The following is a 20,767-nucleotide window of genomic DNA, read 5'->3' as shown; positions in this document are numbered from 1 at the left end:
CAGTTCTAGCCCCCTATATCCCACAGCTGCCCTAGGACCAAGAGGATTACCAAGCTCTCCTGAGGCGGCAGTGTTGCTTTGCATCGTCAGAGAACAACAGTGACTGTTCCCAGTCTAAACAATGAAATTGAAGATGTGGCTAGAAGTAACAACCTGTATCATCTTGGGTGAGGAAAAACACAGTAAAATATTGGTACCTTTAAATGGATGTAGCTGTCCTTCAGTTCTGACTGCTTCACCAGGGGCCCCTCAACTGGACCAAATTGGGTCCGTTTAGGAATTCGCCTTTTCGAGTAAACTCCTCCTAGGAACCTGTCAATGTACAGCACCAGTGGGAGGCTGGCCCTTGCCCTGGTCAGAACTGGTCGGTTTGGAATGGGGTGCAGGGGCCCATGTTTAGGACACACTGAAGGATGAGCATTGTTACATTCTTCACACCCTGCAACAGAGAGGAATGGAAGCCATGCATTTACATCAATTCACGACAACACACATACAACAGAATCAGATGTTACTTGAGATATACCTTCTGCTCAAACATTTACATGAAACCTTCTGAGATCATAGCATTCTATGTATTTATGAATGAGCATTTTATTTATTTAAAAGCTTTTATATACCGGGATTCGTAGGTACATCATATCGGTTTACAGAGAACTTAATGAAATACATGGAACAAGGGGTGTGGAACTTGGATGCAAAAAGTAGGAACATGATAAAGAAAGACAGTATATAGTAATGAAATAAAAGGGGGGGTGTAACATAAGGGGAAAACAATATGTAAGGTAAGAGAGCAGATAAGGTGCAATAATGCAGATTTTGAAGAGCCAGAGGTGGCATAGATTAAGAAGGAAGAGGGGCTAAAGACTTTTCAGAGGGTGAACTGGAAGGGATAAAACCTGAGATGGAAGGGGAGGCACAGGGAGAGCTTCTAAGGGGGGAAGGTAAAGGGGGGGATTTGATGGGCTAGGAGGAATTGGTAAGATCGAGCACTATTCAGGGTATGCCTGTTTAAAAAGCCAGGTCTTTAGTTTTTTTTTTTAATTTCTGGGTGCAAGGCTCTAAGGGGTAGATTTTCAAACCGTGCGATTTGGCGTACTTTTGCTGGCGCATCAGGCGCAAGCAAAAGTATGCGGGATTTTAGTAGATACGCGCGTAGCCGCGCGTATCCGCTAAAATCCTGGATCGGCACGCGCAAGGCTATCAATTCCGTATAGCCGGCGCGCGCCGAGCCGCACAGCCTACCCCTGTTCCCTCCGAGGCCGCTCCGAAATCGGAGCGGCCTCGGAGGGAACTTTCTTTTGCCCTCCCCTCACCTTCCCCTCCCTTCCCCTACCTAACCCACCCACCCGGCCCTGTCTAAACCCCCCCCTTACCTTTGTCGGGGGATTTACGCCTCCCGGAGGGAGACGTAAATCCCCGCGCGCCAGCGGGTCGCTAGCGCGCCGGGACGTGACCTGGGGGCGGGTCCGGAGGGCGTGGCCACGCCCCCAGGCCCGCCCCCGACACGCCCCGAAAACGCCGCGCGGTTCGGGCCCGCCCCCCTCAGAAAACCCCGGGACTTACGCGAGTCCCGGGGCTCTGCGCGCGCCGGTAGGCCTATGTAAAATAGGCTCACCGGCGCGCAGGGCCCTGCTCGCCTAAATCCGCCCGGATTTGGGCGGATTTAGGCGAGCAGGGCTCTTAAAATCCGCCCCTAAGTGGAGGACTGGAAGCATGGAGTTCCAGAGGGTAGGTCCTGCAATTCATAGAGCTCGTTCTCTTTTGATAGTCTGCCTTTTCCCAAAGTTGGTCTCAGGGTGGTTTACAATAAATTTAAATGAAGAGATGTAGTAGAACAGTTTACAACTAAATCAGAATTTGCAATTAACTTGGCATTTGAACCCAGCACAGGAAAACCCATTTGGAGTCCAAAGATCAAGGAGAGACTCACATAATGCGACAAAGAAGAAAGTTTCAGCTTATAAACAAAAGTGCCTTGGGTTAATGTCTTAGTCTACTGGATATATTTGGATTTCTGTAAGGCTCACAACATAAGAAACAAATCAGCACAAATTTGAGACAATTATCAGTTTCTGCTTCAGAGAAACCCACAATAATATTAGTAATGGGATCCTGCAGATCACACTTGAGACACACTGATAGAGCTATCAGGGGTTTGGTAATATTAAAATGAACTGGTAGAGGTAGGTGGAAGAATGGCAAGGTTAAATGCAAGCACACTGGCAAAACTGAGTAAAAGCTCAGAATCTGAATACAATCAGTGCTTACACAAATCGCGAGGGTCAAAGGGACGAAGAGGATCACTTTCCCATTCGTAGACATCTGTTTCTTCTCCATCATCATCTTCCTCATCATCATCATCTTCCTCCTCCTCTTCCTCATCCTCCTCCTCCTCATCATCTTTTGCATCTGATCGACCCATGGGGTTGTGCAGAGAGGACAGGCGAGCAGCCCCATCCACTTCCTCCATAGGAGGTAAACCCTGGTTATGCACCGATAACGATGCCTGAGGAAAGAGAGCAAGAGTGGCACAAAGAAAATGTCAAAAGGACATGCAAGAAGTAAGCAAGGCTCTTCATTTTCTCGCATTTCATCACCATAATATTGGAATTAAATAGAAGAAATTCAGAGCAATAGAGGAATATAATTAAGGATGAATTTAAATGCAATACCTAACTCTAGTAATCATCTCATGAACTGTTTCTGATATCACATTTCATGATGGAAAAGATCATGATACAGACACTGATCATTAACGTCACTAAGAAAATCAGTTTGACTTTAAAACAAAGTTTAGTTAACCCCTAGTGAGCAACAGTGTTGGGAAAGAAGATGCAGAGATTATGAGGACATTCTTCGGTGTTAAGATAATAATACTAAGGGGTGCTGGTGGGTTCTCTGCGCTGACTCTGTTTGTACCTAGATGGAAAATGCAAGGAACGACTAGGTGGAGCAACTGATTGATTTTGCATTATAGGTTGCTTGGTGATATAATGAAAGGAAGAGCAGGGCGAGAGCTATAGAATTCTCAATTCCTCCTTTTGTTCACCTGAGTGGGCATGTTAAGGTAACCCCCCAAAAAAGGGAAGGTGAGATTTGCATGCCAACTTCAAGGAGTGTGTTTTATGACTCAATGACTTGGATGCATGCATTATAGATGTCTTGTATTTCATCTGGTGAAGTGGAGAAATGGAAGTAGGGGTGTGTGTGTTTGTGTACATGGGCAGGGAATGGGAAAGATATAGAAGGGTGTGGATCAGAAGACTTGCAGAAGACGGACAGGAGGGGGCGGATAATGTTATGCACCTTATTCCATTTCAAGCTGCAAATAATCTTGGTTTATATGTTGCCACTTTACTTCTTCTACCCTGCCTTGGGTGAATTTCTAATTCAAAAAGGCACGTAAGAAATCCAAATAATAAATATATGTGGCGGTGAGAGGGTTCTATGTAAATAGTATGTGGTGTGAATGGTGTGGGGGAGTAAGTGTGTGCACTCTCAGCCCCTTGCACACTCCACTTTCTCCCCTTACCTCTCTCCTCCCCCCCCCCCCCACCCTAATGTGTGATGATGGTATGCACTGTATGTTTTGGAAAGGGTGTGCTGGAGGAGGCACCTCCCTATCCCCATCCATCCATCCACCTCCTCCTCTTACCATGTGTGTGTGTGTCTGGGGTGGGGTGGGTGAGTGTTTACATATTCTTTCCCCCTCGCACTCTCTACATTCTCCCCTCTCCCCAAAATAATCATCATGGACAAAAAACCCAATCTAACACCACCACCTCAACTCACAACTAACAATCAAACTAACCCAATATCCCCTGTCACTCACGCCAGAAACCTTGGAGTAATCATCGACAGAAACCTATCCTACAATAACCACATCACAACCAAAATCAAAGAAGGATATCACAAGCTCCTAATCCTAAGACGTATAAAACCTTTCCTAAACTCGTTAGACTTCAGAACTGTTCTGCAACTAATAATTTTCTCAACCATAGACTACTGCAATTCCCTACTGATTGGCCTTCCGTACAACATCATCAAACCTCTGCAGATTCTACAGAACTCAGCAGCTAGAATTCTAACTGGAAAAAAAAAAGAACGATCACATCACCCTCATATTAACTTCACTACACTGGCTTCCTATTAAATCCCGAATTGAATATAAGATTTTGACCATTATACACAAATTAGTACACTCTGATCATCAAAAACAAACAGGTTTAAAAATCACTCCACAAAATACCCACAGGAACCTTCGAACAAATAACACATTTTGTCTAACAATTCCTCCCATCAGAGATGCTCACCTACCAACCACAAGAAATAGAGCATTCTCCATCGCCTGCCCAAAAAGAGGGAACTCCATACCACCTGATTTGAGAACACAAACTAACATCAAAACATTCAAGAAAGATCTAAAATCAGCAAACTACAATCAATATCACCGACCAAACCCAAGCAAGAAAGGAACAGAAACAACAACCAGCAGCAACCATAGTCATACCAATTTGAACTTATAAGAAACAACACTCTAAGATGGCTATATCCCAATACCGTTACCATCCTCCTTTCCCTGTCTCTCCATCTCTTCCTTTCCCCCCTGACCTCTCCCCCTTCCCTCCACCCCTCCCACTGTTATTTTTGAGATGATCAATTATGTATAATTTATCAGTATTCTGTTTGAATCTTGTAAACCGTTATGATGGCTAAACCGAATGACGGTATATAAAACTGTACAAATAAATAAATAAGTAAGTGGGTGGGTGGGTGTGAGAAGGGGCTGTGAATTTATGTGCACTCTTCCCCCCTTGCACAATACTTTCTTCCTCTCCCCCTTGCACTCTCCACTTTCTCCTCCTTTCCCACACCTCCCCCATATATACATATATATAGAAATGTGTGTGTATATGTGTGTGTGCGTGTGTGTGTGTGAGAGAGTGATGTGTTGTAGGGACGTGAGAGCAAAGTGAATGTGTGTGTGCGTGAGTGGTGTGTTGGAGGGATGTGAGAGCAGAGTTAATATATGTGTGCATTTGTGTGTAGGTGGGGGAGTGTGTGTATATACTGGTGTGAGTGATGTGGGTGGTTAACTGGAAAGTGATGTGGCAGAGTGTATATGTCCGTGGGTTTGGTGAGAAAAGTGCAGCAGGTTAAGCATCCTGAGGTCCCTCATGACGGAGAGCCAGCAGCAGAAGACAAAAAAGGAATGGTGGGTGGGCGTGTGTTGAAAGCAGGGGAGGGAACCTCTTGCAATTTCCACTTTGCCCTCCTCCTCCTTACCCATATCTTCCCTGTGTGTGTTTGTGTGGGGTGCAGGAGGGGGCAGCAATAGGCTGTAAGCATTTTACCTCATCGCACTTTCCATTTTATCCCCCCCTCCCCCTCACAATTTCCACTTTGTCCCACTCCCCCCAGTCCTCTCCTCCCCCCATAATGTGTGTGGGTGGAATAGTGTATATGTGAGAGGATAAAAGTGATGCAAGGTATGTGTGATGTAGTGGGTAGGTGTGTGAGTGTATGCATCTGTTTGTCATGTTCACACACAGATTCTTTCTCCCCCTTGTACATCACATTCTCTCATCCTCTCCTCTCACTCCAATATATGTATGAGCAGAGCAGTTGTATACACACACACACTGGAGTGAGGAGTAGGATGACAGAGGCCACGCTACGGATGTCAGTAATAGCAGTGGCTATTCCCTAAAGCGTCTTGATTAATAGCAGGTAATGGACTTCTCCTCCAAGAACTTATCCAATCCTTTTTTAAACACAGCTACACTAACTGCAATAACCTCATCCCCTGACAACAAATTCCAGAGTTTAATTGTGCGTTGAGTAAAAAAGAACTTTCTCCGATTAGTTTTAAATGTGCTACATGCTAACTTCATGGAGTGCCCCCTAGTCCTTCTATTATCCGAAAGAGTAAATAACCGATTCACATTAACCCGTTCTAGACCTCTCATGATCTTAAAGACCTCTATCATATCCCCCCTCAGCCGTCTCTTCTCCAAGCTGAACAGTCTTAACTTCTTTAGTCTTTCCTCATAGGGGAGCTGTTCCATCCCCTTTATCATTTTGGTCGCCCTTCTCTGTACCTTCTCCATCACAACTATATCTTTCTTGAGTTGCGGCGACAAGAATTGTACAGAATACTCAAGGTGCGGTCTCACCATGGAGCGATACAGAGGCATTATGACATTTTCCGTTTTATTCACCATTCCCTTCCTAATAATTCCTAACATTCTATTTGCTTTTCTTACCTCCATAGCACATTGAGCCAACAATTTCAATGTAATTATCAACTATGACACCCAGACCTTTTTCCTGGGTGGTAACTCCTAACATGGAAACTAACATCATGTAACTACAGCATTGGGTTATTTTTCCCTATATCCATCACCTTGCACTTGTCCTCATTAAATTTCATCTGCCATATGAACTCCCAATCTTCTAGTCTTGCAAGGTCCTCCTGCAATTTATCACAATCTGCTTGTTATTTAACTATTCTGAATAATTTTGTGTCATCTGCAAATTTGATCCCTCACTAGTCGTACCTCTTTCCAGATTATTTATAAATATATTAAAAAGTACCGGTCCAGTACAGATCCCTGAGGCACTCCACTATTTACCTTTTTCCACTGTGAAAACAGACCATTTAATCCTATTCACTGTTTCCTGTCTTTTAACCAATTTGCAATCCACAATAGGACATCGCCTCCTATCTTATGACTTTTTAGTTTTCTTAGAAGCCTCTCATGCGGGACTTTGTTGAACGCCTTCTGAAAATCCAAATATACCACATCTACCGATACACCTTTATCCACATGCTTATTCACCCCTTCAAAAAAATGAAGCAGATTTGTTAGGCAAGACTTCCCTTGGGTAAATCCATGTTGGCTGTCTCATTAAATCATGTCTATCTATATGTTCTGTGATTTTAATCTTTTTAATAGTTTCCACAATTTTTCCCAGTACTGAAGTCAGGCTCACCGGTCAACAGTTTCCCAGATCATATCTGGAGCCCTTTTTATATATAGGGGTTACATTGGCCATCTTCCAGTCTTCTGGTACAATGGATGATTTTAATGATAGCTAACAAATTATTTGTAATAGATCTGAAATTTCATTTTTTAGTTCTTTCAGAACCTTGGGATATATACCATCCAGTCCAGGTGATTTGCTACTCTTACAGTTTATCAAATATGAACTTATTCCCCTGAAAGCCAATTATACATTTATATGGATGTTTCAAATAAAAAGAAGCTCCTAAATCCACCACTCGCTGTTTAATTGCAAAAAGTACTTCCTCCTCATCTGTATCTCTCTGGCTACCTTTGGGAATATTTGGATACGTTGGCCACAGAAAAGTTCACTTTTATACTTGAACTACTGCTTTATTACCAAGTCTATGTCAGAGTAATGAAACAGTCTTGACATACGAAGCCATCACAATATAACAAGCTGCAAAGAGGACAGTCACTGGACAAAACAGTGCCACAGGCAAAGGTTGCTTTCAATGGCCCCTTCCCTTCAGGGCTGACATTCTTGCATGACTCAAAAGAGTGGCATGGCATTCCCCCTGGCTTAGCACCCTTCCTTCTTGCCCTACCTTTGCAATGTTTTGGGGTATTTAAGACCTCAGAGATAATGATTGTGGACTAAGGAGAAGGCACCCTATCATTCCTTCCCTCCCAAAGACAATGTTACTGTTAATCTTTATATTTCATTGGTGATTATTCTCAATTAGGCTACAACTACGTAGAGCTGGCTCGTCTTAAAATTTTATCCTATCAAGACTGGGTTCCCCAAAATGGAAAGCTTTTCATTAAGTTTTCATCAAGACTGTCAATGATTTATTCACGTTAATCTTGACAGCTTAGTTCCACTTCTCTGGAAATGGGGAGGGGGTGCAGTCGCAAAGGAGGACATTGTGCCTGACTATGAGTTTCTTGCTCTTAGCAGTAGCTCTGGTCAAAGCCTTTCATTGGTAAGAGATCAGGGATTAGGACTTTAAAGTAGGGAGGTGCATGGATGGATGTAGATGGGAAAAACTTGCAAGTAAAAAGTTCTTAATGGCACCTTATCACTAGATCTTGCCAACATGATGGTTTTGCAAGGATCGGGGTAGGTTCTGATTGGGCTAAAAGCATACAGGAAACTTATAGGAAGGTGAGCTAGCCAATAGAAAGCAATATGCTTACAAAAATACTTTTAGCTGTCTCAAAGGTTAGAAGATACCAGTTAAGTTCTATTTCTGTTGGAACCACATATCATTCTAAACAAAGAACTGTGACATCACAAGCAAGAGCACAGGAAAAACAAGAGACAAAGATCTTGCTTTTCCAATCTACAGCCTTATGTGCTGCATTTTCTCCCTCCTGTGGAGTCAGAAGCTTTTAAAGGATAGATTTCTTGCTCCAACTCCTATACATAATGCATGCAAATTTCAGACAACAACCTGCAGGAGATGTACACGGCACACAAATCAAAGCACATAAATGTAGAAACATCCTGTGGTGCTGCAAGGAACCCCCAACTCCTCAGTATACTGGTAATGTATCCATAAAAAAAAAATACAACTTAGATATAAATACATTGTTCTTTATCTGAGTAGGTAAAGAAAAGAAAAATAAAATGAGAATTCAAGCAATCTGGCCTTCATCAAAGTGGCAAGAGAGAACATTGTGGTTAATTTTTCTGCTCCTACTGCTAGTTTATAAGCAAACCTCAGGATGCTACCTAGTGCAGCATGAGATTCCTATATAAATATTTTAGCTCTCAGCACAGACTATGTAAGAGTGACAGTGACTACAAAAAAACCTCTTTAAATAACTCAACTGGCAGCCATAACAAACATGATCATTATAAACCTCATCATGACCACCCTTCATGGTTAAACTGAGAAACAAATGTAAAACAGCCCACCTAGGCGCAAACCACATGAGTGGTTTTTAACGTGCATACTTTACATAAATTTTCAATGAGAACCACCCATGTTGTTCTTTTTGTAAATTAGCAAGTGCAAAATATTGATTACTACCAGGGTCCATGTACTTGGCACCTGCTGGGGGGGGGGGGGGGAGGGGAGGGGGCAAACTAGCAAGCACACAATTGAATATCAAAGGTGCACATGCTGCTTTTCTCCCACTGACCTAAACATATCTACGAGCATGACTCATCTTCTTACATCTAAAAGTATGTACACTATGGAACCTACGTGTATTTTTAACCACATTTGAGGAAGCCAATTTTCAGTCAGGCCATTTTACACAGCTAAAATGCTTTGAAATTTGAGAAAAATGACAGATCAAGATCACGAGGCCCATGTAGTCTGCCCATTCCTGATGCACTATCACACAGCCTACCCAATCTTAGGCTTTATTCTCACATCTTCGCATCTAAGGATCCTCTGTGCTTATCCCAGGCTTTCTTGAATTCTGCTCTGGGAGGCTGCTGTATACATCCACCACCCTTTCTGTGAAGAAATATTTCCTTGAGTTATTCATATGCCCACCCCTGTGTAGCCACATATTATTAATACTTTTGAGGTATTTGAATATCTCTATCATATCCATCCATACTCCCCCTACACTTGCAGTCTCCTCTTTGCTAGGGTATACATGCAGGGATTATGGTGCATATTCTGCACTATTTCAGTAGCCTTTTTCTGGACTGCCTATGGTTTATATTTTATTTCCGAGGAGATAATGAATAAAATCTTTGAAAGGTCCCCTTACTGGCTACTTCCACCATTGGAAATCTATATGAATTAGAGATGCTGCTATAATATCCCTATAAAAAAATATCATACAAGCAGTATGAACAGCTGAAAAATGAACTCAAGGAAGGAGATTTTTAAAAATTGAGAGTTTGACTATCATAAAATATGCACTGTTACTCCAAAAAATGATAAATATTACAAGAAACAGAAAAAATTATAAATGTTACAACAAAATAAAAGGAAAACTAGAAATGAGAACAAAAGAGACAATAGAACTAAAATATATGCAAGTAGATATTTTGAAGTACTGCAACTCTAACTTTGTAATGGATTTGCTATGGCTTTTTGCCATTAGTGTACAATAAGCAAAGGACCTTCAGTGCATATTCCATTAATAACTGCATTTATATTCCTATGGCGTGCAAAGAGTTTTATGAACTTAATCAGTCACTAATTGTCAGAGCCACTTCCTTGGAAACAAAACATGGAATGCGGCAGAAATCTGCACAATTATGCTAAAAATATTTTCCTACAAAACAGGACACCCATGATTACATATCAGCAGTGCATCACAGAACTGCTCGTGCCTCTTCAGTTAAAAAAAGGGACTCAGCCTGCAGCTTTAAGTCATGTTCTGAAAGCTGTAGCTAATTACTAGAGACCCTATACCTGGTACTTTCCATGTAGCAAGCTTACTTACCATAAACAGAGTTCTCCGTAGACAGCAGGATTAACCATGAAAAGATGGTGACGACATCAGACAGCGCCAAACAGATCTCGCTCTCTCTAGCTCAGAAAAGTTTTACTTCTGAGTATGTGCAGAAGTTCCCATACACGTGCTGCCTCATGAGCCCCTCAGTCAATTGCAGAGCTTAGCTTTAGTTAGGTAGTCAACTCTCCAGGAAAGTGGGCAGATATCAAAATTGGCTAATTCATCCTGTTTACGGAGAAACCCGTTTACAGTAAGCAAACTTGCTTTTTCCAATCAACAAGCAGGGCTGAATTAGCCATGACATAGGGGAGTCCCAAGCTGAGAGTTGGGTGGTGGAATAAAAAAGCAACCATGTGCTCTCTTTTTGTTCATGTACAACATCACTACTTGGTTGTCAGTTTGAATTTGAATTCTCTTTCACTGAAGGAGACACAAGAAAACTCTCACTGCATGTCAGATGGCTCATAGCTCCAGGAGGATGTTCTGAAACTATGTTTTGTTGCTAATCAGACACCTTGGGTTTGGAAGGAGCCCCTATGAATGCCCCAACCCCTGATGGTTGCATCCGTCGCTAGTGTTATCTGATGAGGCAGAAGTCAAAGAGAAGCACCTATCTTCAAGACCTTGAGACCTAGTCACTAAAGAAAAGACGTATTCATCTCCACAATAACCAGCACAAGGTGCAACAACGGCTGAAGTAGTTGATTCCACTGGGTGCAGAAGCCTCACTGAAGAATTCTCATGTTGAGGCGGATCATGATGAAAACTAAGGTTTCTCAGGCCGGGACCTGCTCCCTCTGTAATAAAGTTCTGGATTAAGATTCAAAGGCTGAACACCTGATCCGATGCAAGGAACACGTTTTCCTGCAGATAATTTATCAATGCCCTGATAAACTTGATTTTTTGGGCAGGAATAAGGTTCGACTTGGAAAAGTCGTTAGCTATTTATTTATTTTACATTTTTATAGTCCACTTTTCGGCACTTCAAAACGGATTACATTCAGGTACTGTAGGTATTTCCCTATCCCGAGAGGGCTTATAGTTGCTAGTTGTCCAGATAAGGAAAGACACAAATCTCCTGGGAACAAAGGTATGCTGCCATTACTGCTAGACACTTCATGAAGACCCTCGGGGCTGCCGACAATCTGAAGAGAAGAAACTTGCATTGGTAGCGAGAGAAATCCATCACATATTTCAGGCATTTCTAATGAGACTAACTGAGTGATGGATGGTATGTGAGCATACACATCTTTTAGATCCAGGCCACAATTCCAATCTTCTACTTGAAATGGAGGAATTAATTTTGAACTTCTCTAGTAACAGGTTCTTATTTAATCTTTGTAAATACAGGATAGGTCTTGATCCCACTGACTTCATGGGTATAAGGTGTTCAAAAAGGACAGATTCTATCGTCCACAGACTGAAAAGCGACTCCACCTCAAGACAGAGCTGGGTCAAGTAAGATAGATCCAGACTGAAGGCTAAACAATGGTGCACCACTGGAGGATGGGAGAAGTACAAATGGTAACCAGATTCTACAATTCTGAGGACTTTGGTGATCTTCCATCATTCTTCTAGACACGTGAATCCTGTCAAGTCTAGTCAAAATTTAGGCCTAGACTTAGGCTGGGCCTATTGCTGGGCTTGTTGCAGGGTCTTTGGCTGTCTCTCAGAAGGAGTTCTGAGTGTCAAAAGCTTCTGTTACAGCACTGCAAGTGTTGTACAATACCGCTGAAATTAGAGGAAAGGATGTCTCTGGAAGAAGAAGTGTTTAAAAGCAAAGTAAAGACACCTAGAGAAAGACGGCTGCTCGACTCTCATCAATATGGAATGAATGGGGGCATGATGCTCCTTAATCAGGGTACTGTTTCCCTGACCTTGATCCCCCAAAAATTGGCCCCTGAACACGATACATCAGCCAATTTGTCATGAATATACTCATGCAAGCTGCTGACTCTCAAGTAGGCCATTTGTCATGCTCAGGTAGCCACCACAGAAGATTTTGCTGCAATATCAAATGATTCATATAGTGATCGGAGAAGATGGTGTTCTCACTCTGCTACATCCAAAAGAGCCCACTGATAACCTTCCTGCTCCCTGATGAGAGAATCTACCAGAGGCTTCACCTTATTGAGCAGAGTAGCCTAGTGGTTAAAGCAGCAAGCAAGTTACTCCCGTTTGTGCACCCTTTCGTGCAACCCTTAGTGTTAACCTTTCCCATGTTTTTATCTCCCTTGTTAACAATTTTAATGTTTATTATTGTTCAATATATTGACAAAGGAAACGCTTGATTTCCTGCATTTTTGTTGGAATGTAAACCGATGTGATGTGTAAAATCGAACACCAGTATATAAAAATAAATAAATAAACAAACCAGGGAAGCCAGGGTTCAATCCCCACTGCCTCAGGTATAAACTTACTGGGAGATGCATCAAGCTACAATAGGGCTATAATGAATGTTAAACAGCATTTATTGCATAATAGAGCCCTATTGCAGCATATTTTATATGGCCCTGCCCAAAATCCCTCCTTTATTATAATGAACTGCTTTGCATGCATGAATTTTGAAAATTCACGCAAAGTAGAATATTACTTGGCAAGCCCATGCTAATCTTTTATCACGGCTGACCAAGAAAGTGGTCAGCCAAGATAAAACACCAACACCTCCCCGGAAAATGTTAAATGTAACTTAGGAACCCCAGGACCCTAACATGGGTCCCGAGGCTCCCATGTTACATTTAAAAGGGCCATGCAAAATACTAAAATGCCTGGAAAAAAGAAGAACAGGGGTCAGGGTTGAACCCGACTCAATCCGGGGCCGCCAAGTGTTAAAAAATAGATGTAAATCCATGCATTGCAATGGGTCCCCCACCCCCTACCCTGTCCTCAATACATAGTGCTCCACCAACCCTGTCCTCAATAAAGAGTATCCCCCTTTCCAAACAAATGAAGACTGAGACAGGGCCCCCCCTCCCATTCACCCCCCTGCCCCAATAGAGCCCCCAAATCATTGGGGGAATAGTGCCCTCCCTCACCTTTCCCTCCCCCTGTCATTAAAAACTCATTGTTAGTGGGGGAAAAAAAAAAAAAAGACAACCCCCTCCTGCACCCCCAAACATTCAGAAAGTTGTATCAGATCCCACGATGAGGGCCCGGGCTTAGTGCACCATTTTTCAAAATGGTGCCGACCTGACCTTTCCCCAATCCCTGGACCTTGCCCCTATTATGTGATAGGAGCAAGGTCTGATTGTCACAGTTTTCAAAATGGCACCAACCAGGCCTGTTGTGGATCACCATCGCAGGATGCACAACAGCTTTATGAAGACTTGGGGGTGTGGGCGAGTGTTCGGGAGGAGGCCGAGGGGCGTTCCCCACTAACTACCAATAAGATTTTTGTGACATTCAGGAGATGGGGGGGGAGGTGGCGGTAAGAGGGGGAACTCTACCCCCAACAATTTGGGGATCTGCTCAGACTTCATGTGTTTGGAAAGGGGGAGGATACTCTTTAGTGAGGAAAGGGCTGAGTGGGCACTATATATTGAGGACAGGGTTGGGGGGGGGACTATCACAGCATGTGGACTTAAAAAAAAAAAAAAAATTAAAAAAATGATGTAACATGAGTGGTGGCCCCAGTTTCTCCTAGGGGTCAGCCCTGACCCCTGCTCAACTCTTTCTTTTTGTGACCAATATTTTTGTGGTCAGCACTTTAAAAGTAACCATCGCACCTAAAGGGCTGCCTAGCCGCATTGTTTGTCCCACGGTGTTAGGCCATGAGACTTAATGCGCCATTAGCCGCAATGTTTTTTTCGGGGGAGGGGTCCGCCTATTGAGGCAACACCCCCCACACAGAGCATTTTTTGGCATCTCTTTTGCATTACCTGCTCCGTTATTGCTGCTATTAACATTTTCAGCATACTGCAGCGTTCCCTGATTAGATTTAATGCTTCTTGTACCTTCTTTCCAAATAGATTCTTTTCGGTGCCTGGGGTATCCATTGTCCTGTCTTGCAAATCTTCCTGTAGAACATATGCATTTATCAATGCCAGCCTTCTACTTGTTTTTGCAATGGTTGAAGATCTAGAGGAATTATCACAAGCATCATAAGCAGATCCTGCTAGATGTTTGGGACACTTCTCTGCCTCATTTAAAAACGCTATAAATGTTGCCTGATCTTAATGCAAAGATAATTCATTTAACTTTTGTAAGGCATTTTACATATATTGAACCATTTGAAGCTGAGGTGCTGAAATTCTTGATTGCACCATAGATGTCTGAAATTGTTTTCTTCCAACTCCATCCTGTAGTCTGGATTTATTTTCCTGGAAGAGCAGAAGAAACAGCTTTTCATTTTCTTGCTTTCTTCATAGCTGACTCTACTCAAGGGAGTCATGTGGGAGCTGAACTTTGCCATGGTCTGGACAATGCTGTACCCTATTTTACAGCAATATTTTTTTGCTACTGGAAGGGTTGACAAGGGTGTTTTCCAGAATCCTGATTGAAGATCCTTCAAGGTTTTGTGGACAGGAACTGTCCTAATTTGTTTTGGAGGTTGTATGAACTTTAACACACCCTGTAACTTCTGATTGATAAGTACTTTCTTCAAGTTAACCCCCCAGTTACTTAATCCAAGTTTATCCTCCTGTTCGATGTAATTGCACTCTGTCGTGCATGTTTAATTGTTACAATGTAAACCGAATTGATATGTAACATTTGCTACATGAATTTCGGTATATAAAAATGTTAAATAAATAAAATAAATAAGTTGAGAGGGGATGTTCTTAGACATTTTTTGAAGGAACACCAGTTCCTCAGGAGGATTATTATTTCTCTGAGGATCTGGAGAACAATCAAAAGATTCCCCTAAATTGCAAATAGAGTCAGAATGACCTGAAAAATCTGAATTATCAAAATATGGAATTGTGTTAGGTGAAGAATAAAGGAAAGATTAAGTTTCTTGAAAATCCTTTTGGTAAGGAGTAATGGGAGACTGAGTTTGCAGCTGCTTCGCAAGTGACTTTAGAATAGATTGAAAGGATGTCCCATATCTTGATGTTGATGGTTGATTTTACTCCAGCATATACTTTTTAACAAAATTGCCCCTCATGTTTTGAATGAAGAACTCTGGTAAAGGAGGCAGAGATTGAAGAGGTTGCATTTTTCCAGATGATGTATCTGACTTCAGAACCAAAATTGGAGGTGAAGGTCTGTATGCAGAAAGAGAAGTATTCTTCTTTGCTTTAAAGCTCGCGGCACTGAATTTAATGAGTGTCAATATTTTTTAAGTCGTGGAAGATGCTATTGGCACAGACATGTATAGTGCTGATGGTTTTGATGCTGACCCTTTGGCACAGGGTTGGTTTTTTTTAATGATGGGGTCCCACACCCTCAGCATGGTGCTTGTCCAATGATGACAATTTCTCACCATGGAATCCTTCAACAGATGGCGCCAACTTCTCAGCGCCATGCTTTTTGAGAGATGGCACTGACATCCCGGCACAGTGCTTTTTAGGGCACGATGCTGAATCCTCTGCATGGTGCTTCTTAGGGTACAACATGAAATGATTTTGCAGCACTGCTTCAGCACAGTGTTCTCTCGCCAAAGAATCATGCTTCTGTTTTTTTTCAATGCTGTGAGAAGATGCACTCATGCATTTAGACTCCCAAGGTTCTGACCATTTAGATGCTGTCTCTTTGATGAGAAACTCTCCCCCGATGACAACTCATATTTTAGTGTCATACTCCTGTATTTAACTGTTCTTGGTGGCATACCACACAAACCACAATTGATTGGGAGATAAGATGAACCAAGACATCAGAGACATAGCTAATGTAGGTCTTAAATTCTCATTTTAGGCTGGCATTTAGCACAGAATTTGAAAGGGCTCTTCTCAGTTTTTTTGTTATTTACCCAAAGCAGTCAACAATAACAATTGGAAACTGAAGTAAGAAGGAAAATGTTTTTGGCTCAAAAATAAAATAAACAAAAGAAGAATGTAAAAAAAGAATACACAAATCAAAAATACTGAAAAAAGTTTAAGGTGACAGCAATCAGAGAGAAGAAAATAAATTTTCTGTCAGAACACTAATGTGGATGAAAAAGTCTGGGGCTTATGCAGTGGTGGCAACGTGGGAACTCCCACGCATGCCCAGAAAATCTTATCCGTCTTTTGAGCTTAGAGAGAGAATTCTTCCACGTCAGCCCTGTCAGATGACATCACCCACTTGTGGGGTTGTATTGCCCATAAAGAAATATTCTTTCCTTTGCCTCTGATTTTCTGTTTAATAGTTCTCAAATCTTTCCTCAAGGAACCCCAGTCAGATGAATTTTTGATATCCAAAATGAATATACATGAGATATATGTGCATGCACTGCCTCCAGAGTGTGTACTCATTCCTCATGCATATTCATTAGGAATGTCCTGAAAAAACCCAACCAGCTAGGGATCCCTGAGGACAAGTTTGGAACTGCACAATCTCTAACAACCTAAAAAAGCCTTCCCTCGTGCTTTTCATCCTTTCCCAGATATGGACTGAATTATTTTACTATCTCTGCCACAGTATGATTAAAAAGCATTTTTTAAAAACATCTGTATGAAAGAAGCTATACAAAACAAAATTACATTGCCTTGTACAGAAAATTCTGTGATATTGCTCCATGTGTTAATAGTGTAGCATGGATAAACTTCTTTGAAGAAATAAGAAATAAGTTTTATTGTGTATTATCCTAATGTATTAGTTACATTATTATTGTTTACAAACTTGTTTCGCCTTAACTTAATTTTGATTGTAAAGCTTGTTGCTAATTTAATGTTCTCTGTAAACCGAGGTGATGTTTGCTAACGAACCGCAGTATATAAAAATCCTTAAATAAAATAAATAAAGAAATAAAGAAAACTGACAAGGCTGACACTCGGTGTATCTGTCAATAAACAGCTAGTTAAAGAAAAATGCATCAGGTACTGAGCTCCCGTTAGAATAGAATAGCAGCCACTAAAGACGCTTCCTGCCCTCGAGTAACTTACTCTGTTCACTTGGGAAACCTGTTCCAGTGCCAGTTGCTGTGGAGGCTCGGAGACATTGCTGAGAACAGCAAGGTTGGCAGCATTCAGGCTCTGAGCAGCAGGCAAGAGCACAGTTACCTGAAATCATATTCCACTTGTTATTCCAATCATTCAGGCAATGTAAAATGTTTCTAATAATCTTCCATTCCCAAAGACAATCCTATCAGATTTACTATTCCCATAGGCCATGTATACTTTATATGCTATAATATGTAATATATATCATAATACAGACATTTTCATTTCATTTAGTAAGAGGTCCATATTCAGAAACAATCCAGATAGCAAAGTTGGCTAGATAAACTTATCCGGCTAACTCTGGAGGTATAGATATCTTAAAGTTAGCCAGCTAACTATAGGCAGCTAACTTTAGGACAGCTCTTTGGCTCAACTAGACTTAGCCAGTCAAGTCATCCAGCTAACTCTGAATATCGGAGTTAGCCGGCTAACAGCCAACTAACTGAACTCCTCCCAGTCATGCCCCCGGAACACTTCTAACTTATCCAGCTAAATAATTAGCAGGCTAGAATTTAGCTGGATATATGCCCAAATATTCATTTAGCCAGCTAACTTCTGAATTAGCCGACTAAATGCTTTTGAAAATAGAACTCTAAATTTCTAACCTAATTGTTCATAAACAAACATGCCAAGTGAAGAACAATGTACAATAATACTATAAGTAATGAATATCATTTAATACAATATACAAACATCTATTCAATAAGCATATGGGATAAGACCGCATACAATACAGGATGGAATGCATGTGATGGTAAACCTTGGTAGGTAGAACTATGAGGGCATTATATTTTGAGGACTTTTAAAATCTTTTACCCAGCTAAACAGCAATTTATCTGGGTAAATTGTTTTGGCTGAAAATTCTTCTCCTCTTTCTAGTTAAAAGTGCATGTGGGCTTCCATGGCACATGTGAGCTTAGTTGAGCTAAAAGAGGCATCCCCATGTTAGGTCAGGGCAGTTAATCAACTTGTATACATTTGATTTTCAAATATACACATTTGAATTTGTCACCAACTGGCTTCCCACATAAACAGGTGAAAAGTAGCATGTGTACTTGATGACTGCTAATTTTCAAAGGGGAGCAAAGTGAGCTAAAAATGTTGCAAACATAGGTTAATCAAAATCTCCCCCATATGTCCAGTCTTGTAGACGATGGCATGTATTCTACAGAAGAGTCAAACATTACTAGCCAGTGAAACCTAAACCCCAAAATGACAATAAACAAGGAAGTCAATTTTCAAAATCCATTTACCTGGGTAAATACCTATTTACTCAAGTAAACTGGATATCTAAACTTTGCCCAGCCCTTACCCAGTGAAAAGAACTCTTAGCTGGCTATGAAGTAAGCAGTCCCAGAGGCAGATTTAGGCTAGGAGAGGGAAATAATATGAGTTGATTACATTTTAAAATCTATGCATACTATTTTTCAAGGGAAACAGTACCCAGAAAAAAAATCAGGTGCAGTTTGCAAAGGGAAAGTTGTTCGGATTTTCCCTTTAAGACTTGGTACCTGCAGATTTTGCATCAATACAGACACTTTTGGAAACTGTCCCCATAATGTTCATGTTTTAATGACACAGTATCATCTCCAATTACATGAATAGGTCCAATAAACTACAAAACGTATCTGTGATGGAGTTCTCTGTACACAAATCAAGTCCCAATTAGCTGGCACAATGTTACTGCATTGTTTGCACAAGTCAAACAAACTCATCATATAATTGTATATTTGAATACACTTTGTTTCCGAACCATTTTGGCACTTTTTATAATGTTTTACCTGGTTTAAATAATTTTTTTACTATATGTGCCTTCCTGTAAACTGTTGTGATGGTAAATAACTTAACGACGGTATATAAAAGATTTTAAATAAATAAATAAATAAATACCAAACTCCTTTTTTAGCAACAAACTATTCCTGGCTGATGGTGCTGCTTGATATTCTATGCCTTTGTGACTCATAGAAAGTGTCTCACAGAATTCACATTATCCCTCAGCTTCACTGACAGCCTCAGGCAGACAGAATGACTGGTCACCAAAGCTGGATCTTACCTGCTGCGTTGTGGCATCCTGCTGAACATAAGCTACCTGGGACTGGTCTGCAAACAGAGCCTACGGAAAAGTAAAATATCAGAAATATATCTCCAGATTCGTCTATTGCTGTTCCACTCAACTAGTCATGTATCTGAAGATGGCTGCATCTACTACAGCAGCTTAGATTATCAGCCAAATGAACTAAGTAATTTTCTCAAAGCTAACCACAGTGTCACAATTCAATTCCACTTTCATATGTAGAAATAACCCAGTCAGGCTCAGAAAAAGTTTAGTCCTTTTGTCTAATGCAGTGGTTCTCAAACCAGTCCTTGGGACACACCCAGCCAGCCAGTCTGCTGTCCAGGATATCCATAATGAATATGCATGAGAGAGATCTGCATGCGCACTGCCTACACTGTATGCAAACCTAGATCATGCATACCTGAGGACTGGGTTGAGAACCCCTGGTCTAATGCATGCTCTCTTTATTACAAAAAATACACAGGGTATTTCAAAATGATGGGCCCAATTTTGAAACATACTGCTTTGAAATTGGGTCCATCATTTTGAAACACCCTGTATATTGCTTTGAATAACTTTAAAATAAAGAGAATCATAAATTAATAAGGCCAGTTCTGTCTGTAACCAGATTTTTTAACTGAATTATCCAGTTTTGACTTCACATTCTTCATGCAGGCTAACAAAAGCGGATGAATAACTTAACTCTTCTCCATGTAATACAGATAGCGCTCTATATCGCAACTCCTCTCTCCCTGCATCACTTCAAACAACAGAGCTATTCCAATAATAATATCATCATCATCATGTAGACAATTTCAGTCTTCATATGAGGCCGGCTCCATGGACCTAGCAGTAGCATTATGCTCAAGGCGCAGTTCAATTCTCTGGTGAGGCTTTTATTCCTCAGTCCAGCCGGCACTGGGGATGCAGCTGAAACAGTGTTCACAGCCCTAAGGTCAGAAGGGAGTCCCATCCATTACTCAATGATGACACCCATTGATTGGAGCTATGGTGCAACCATACCAAGCTCTGGAGGAAACCATGCTCTGCAGCTCTCGGCCAAGGCTGCTACTAAAATGGTTGAGTTAGGAAAGGCTACAAAAATAGGGGCAAAACCCCACTTAGTTGCACATGAGAGCTCTATTGCCCAACAGAATCCCATTAAACCAGAATCCCAAACAATCAGGAGG

At 41.4% G+C, this 20,767-nt stretch overlaps 1 protein-coding gene across 7 annotated transcripts in view; it reads right to left on the bottom strand.

Moving 5' to 3' along the window:
* Positions 1-20,767, bottom strand: part of PRDM10 (PR/SET domain 10) — a 174,904-nt gene that overhangs the window by 120,287 nt on the left and 33,850 nt on the right. For 6 of the 7 annotated variants that reach the window (XR_003852164.1, XR_003852165.1, XM_029572986.1 and 3 more), the window contains exons 5-8: positions 19,575-19,634; positions 17,465-17,581; positions 2,272-2,509; positions 198-439 (exon numbers count right to left, since the gene is read on the bottom strand). Coding sequence is in view for 5 of the 7 variants with exons in the window: in XM_029572986.1 (XP_029428846.1) it covers positions 198-439; positions 2,272-2,509; positions 17,465-17,581; positions 19,575-19,634 (657 nt within the window). In the remaining 2 variants the exon portion in view is untranslated. Of the gene's footprint in view, positions 1-197; positions 440-2,271; positions 2,510-9,374; positions 9,485-17,464; positions 17,582-19,574; positions 19,635-20,767 lie in introns of those variants that run through there. The other variant, XM_029572990.1, reaches the window with a different exon arrangement.

Source organism: Rhinatrema bivittatum, chromosome 12 (assembly GCF_901001135.1).
Source record: "Rhinatrema bivittatum chromosome 12, aRhiBiv1.1, whole genome shotgun sequence".
In the NCBI taxonomy this organism is placed as follows: domain Eukaryota; kingdom Metazoa; phylum Chordata; class Amphibia; order Gymnophiona; family Rhinatrematidae; genus Rhinatrema; species Rhinatrema bivittatum.
Note: the sequence above shows the minus strand (reverse complement) of the source record. Positions and strands in the feature narration are given on the sequence as shown.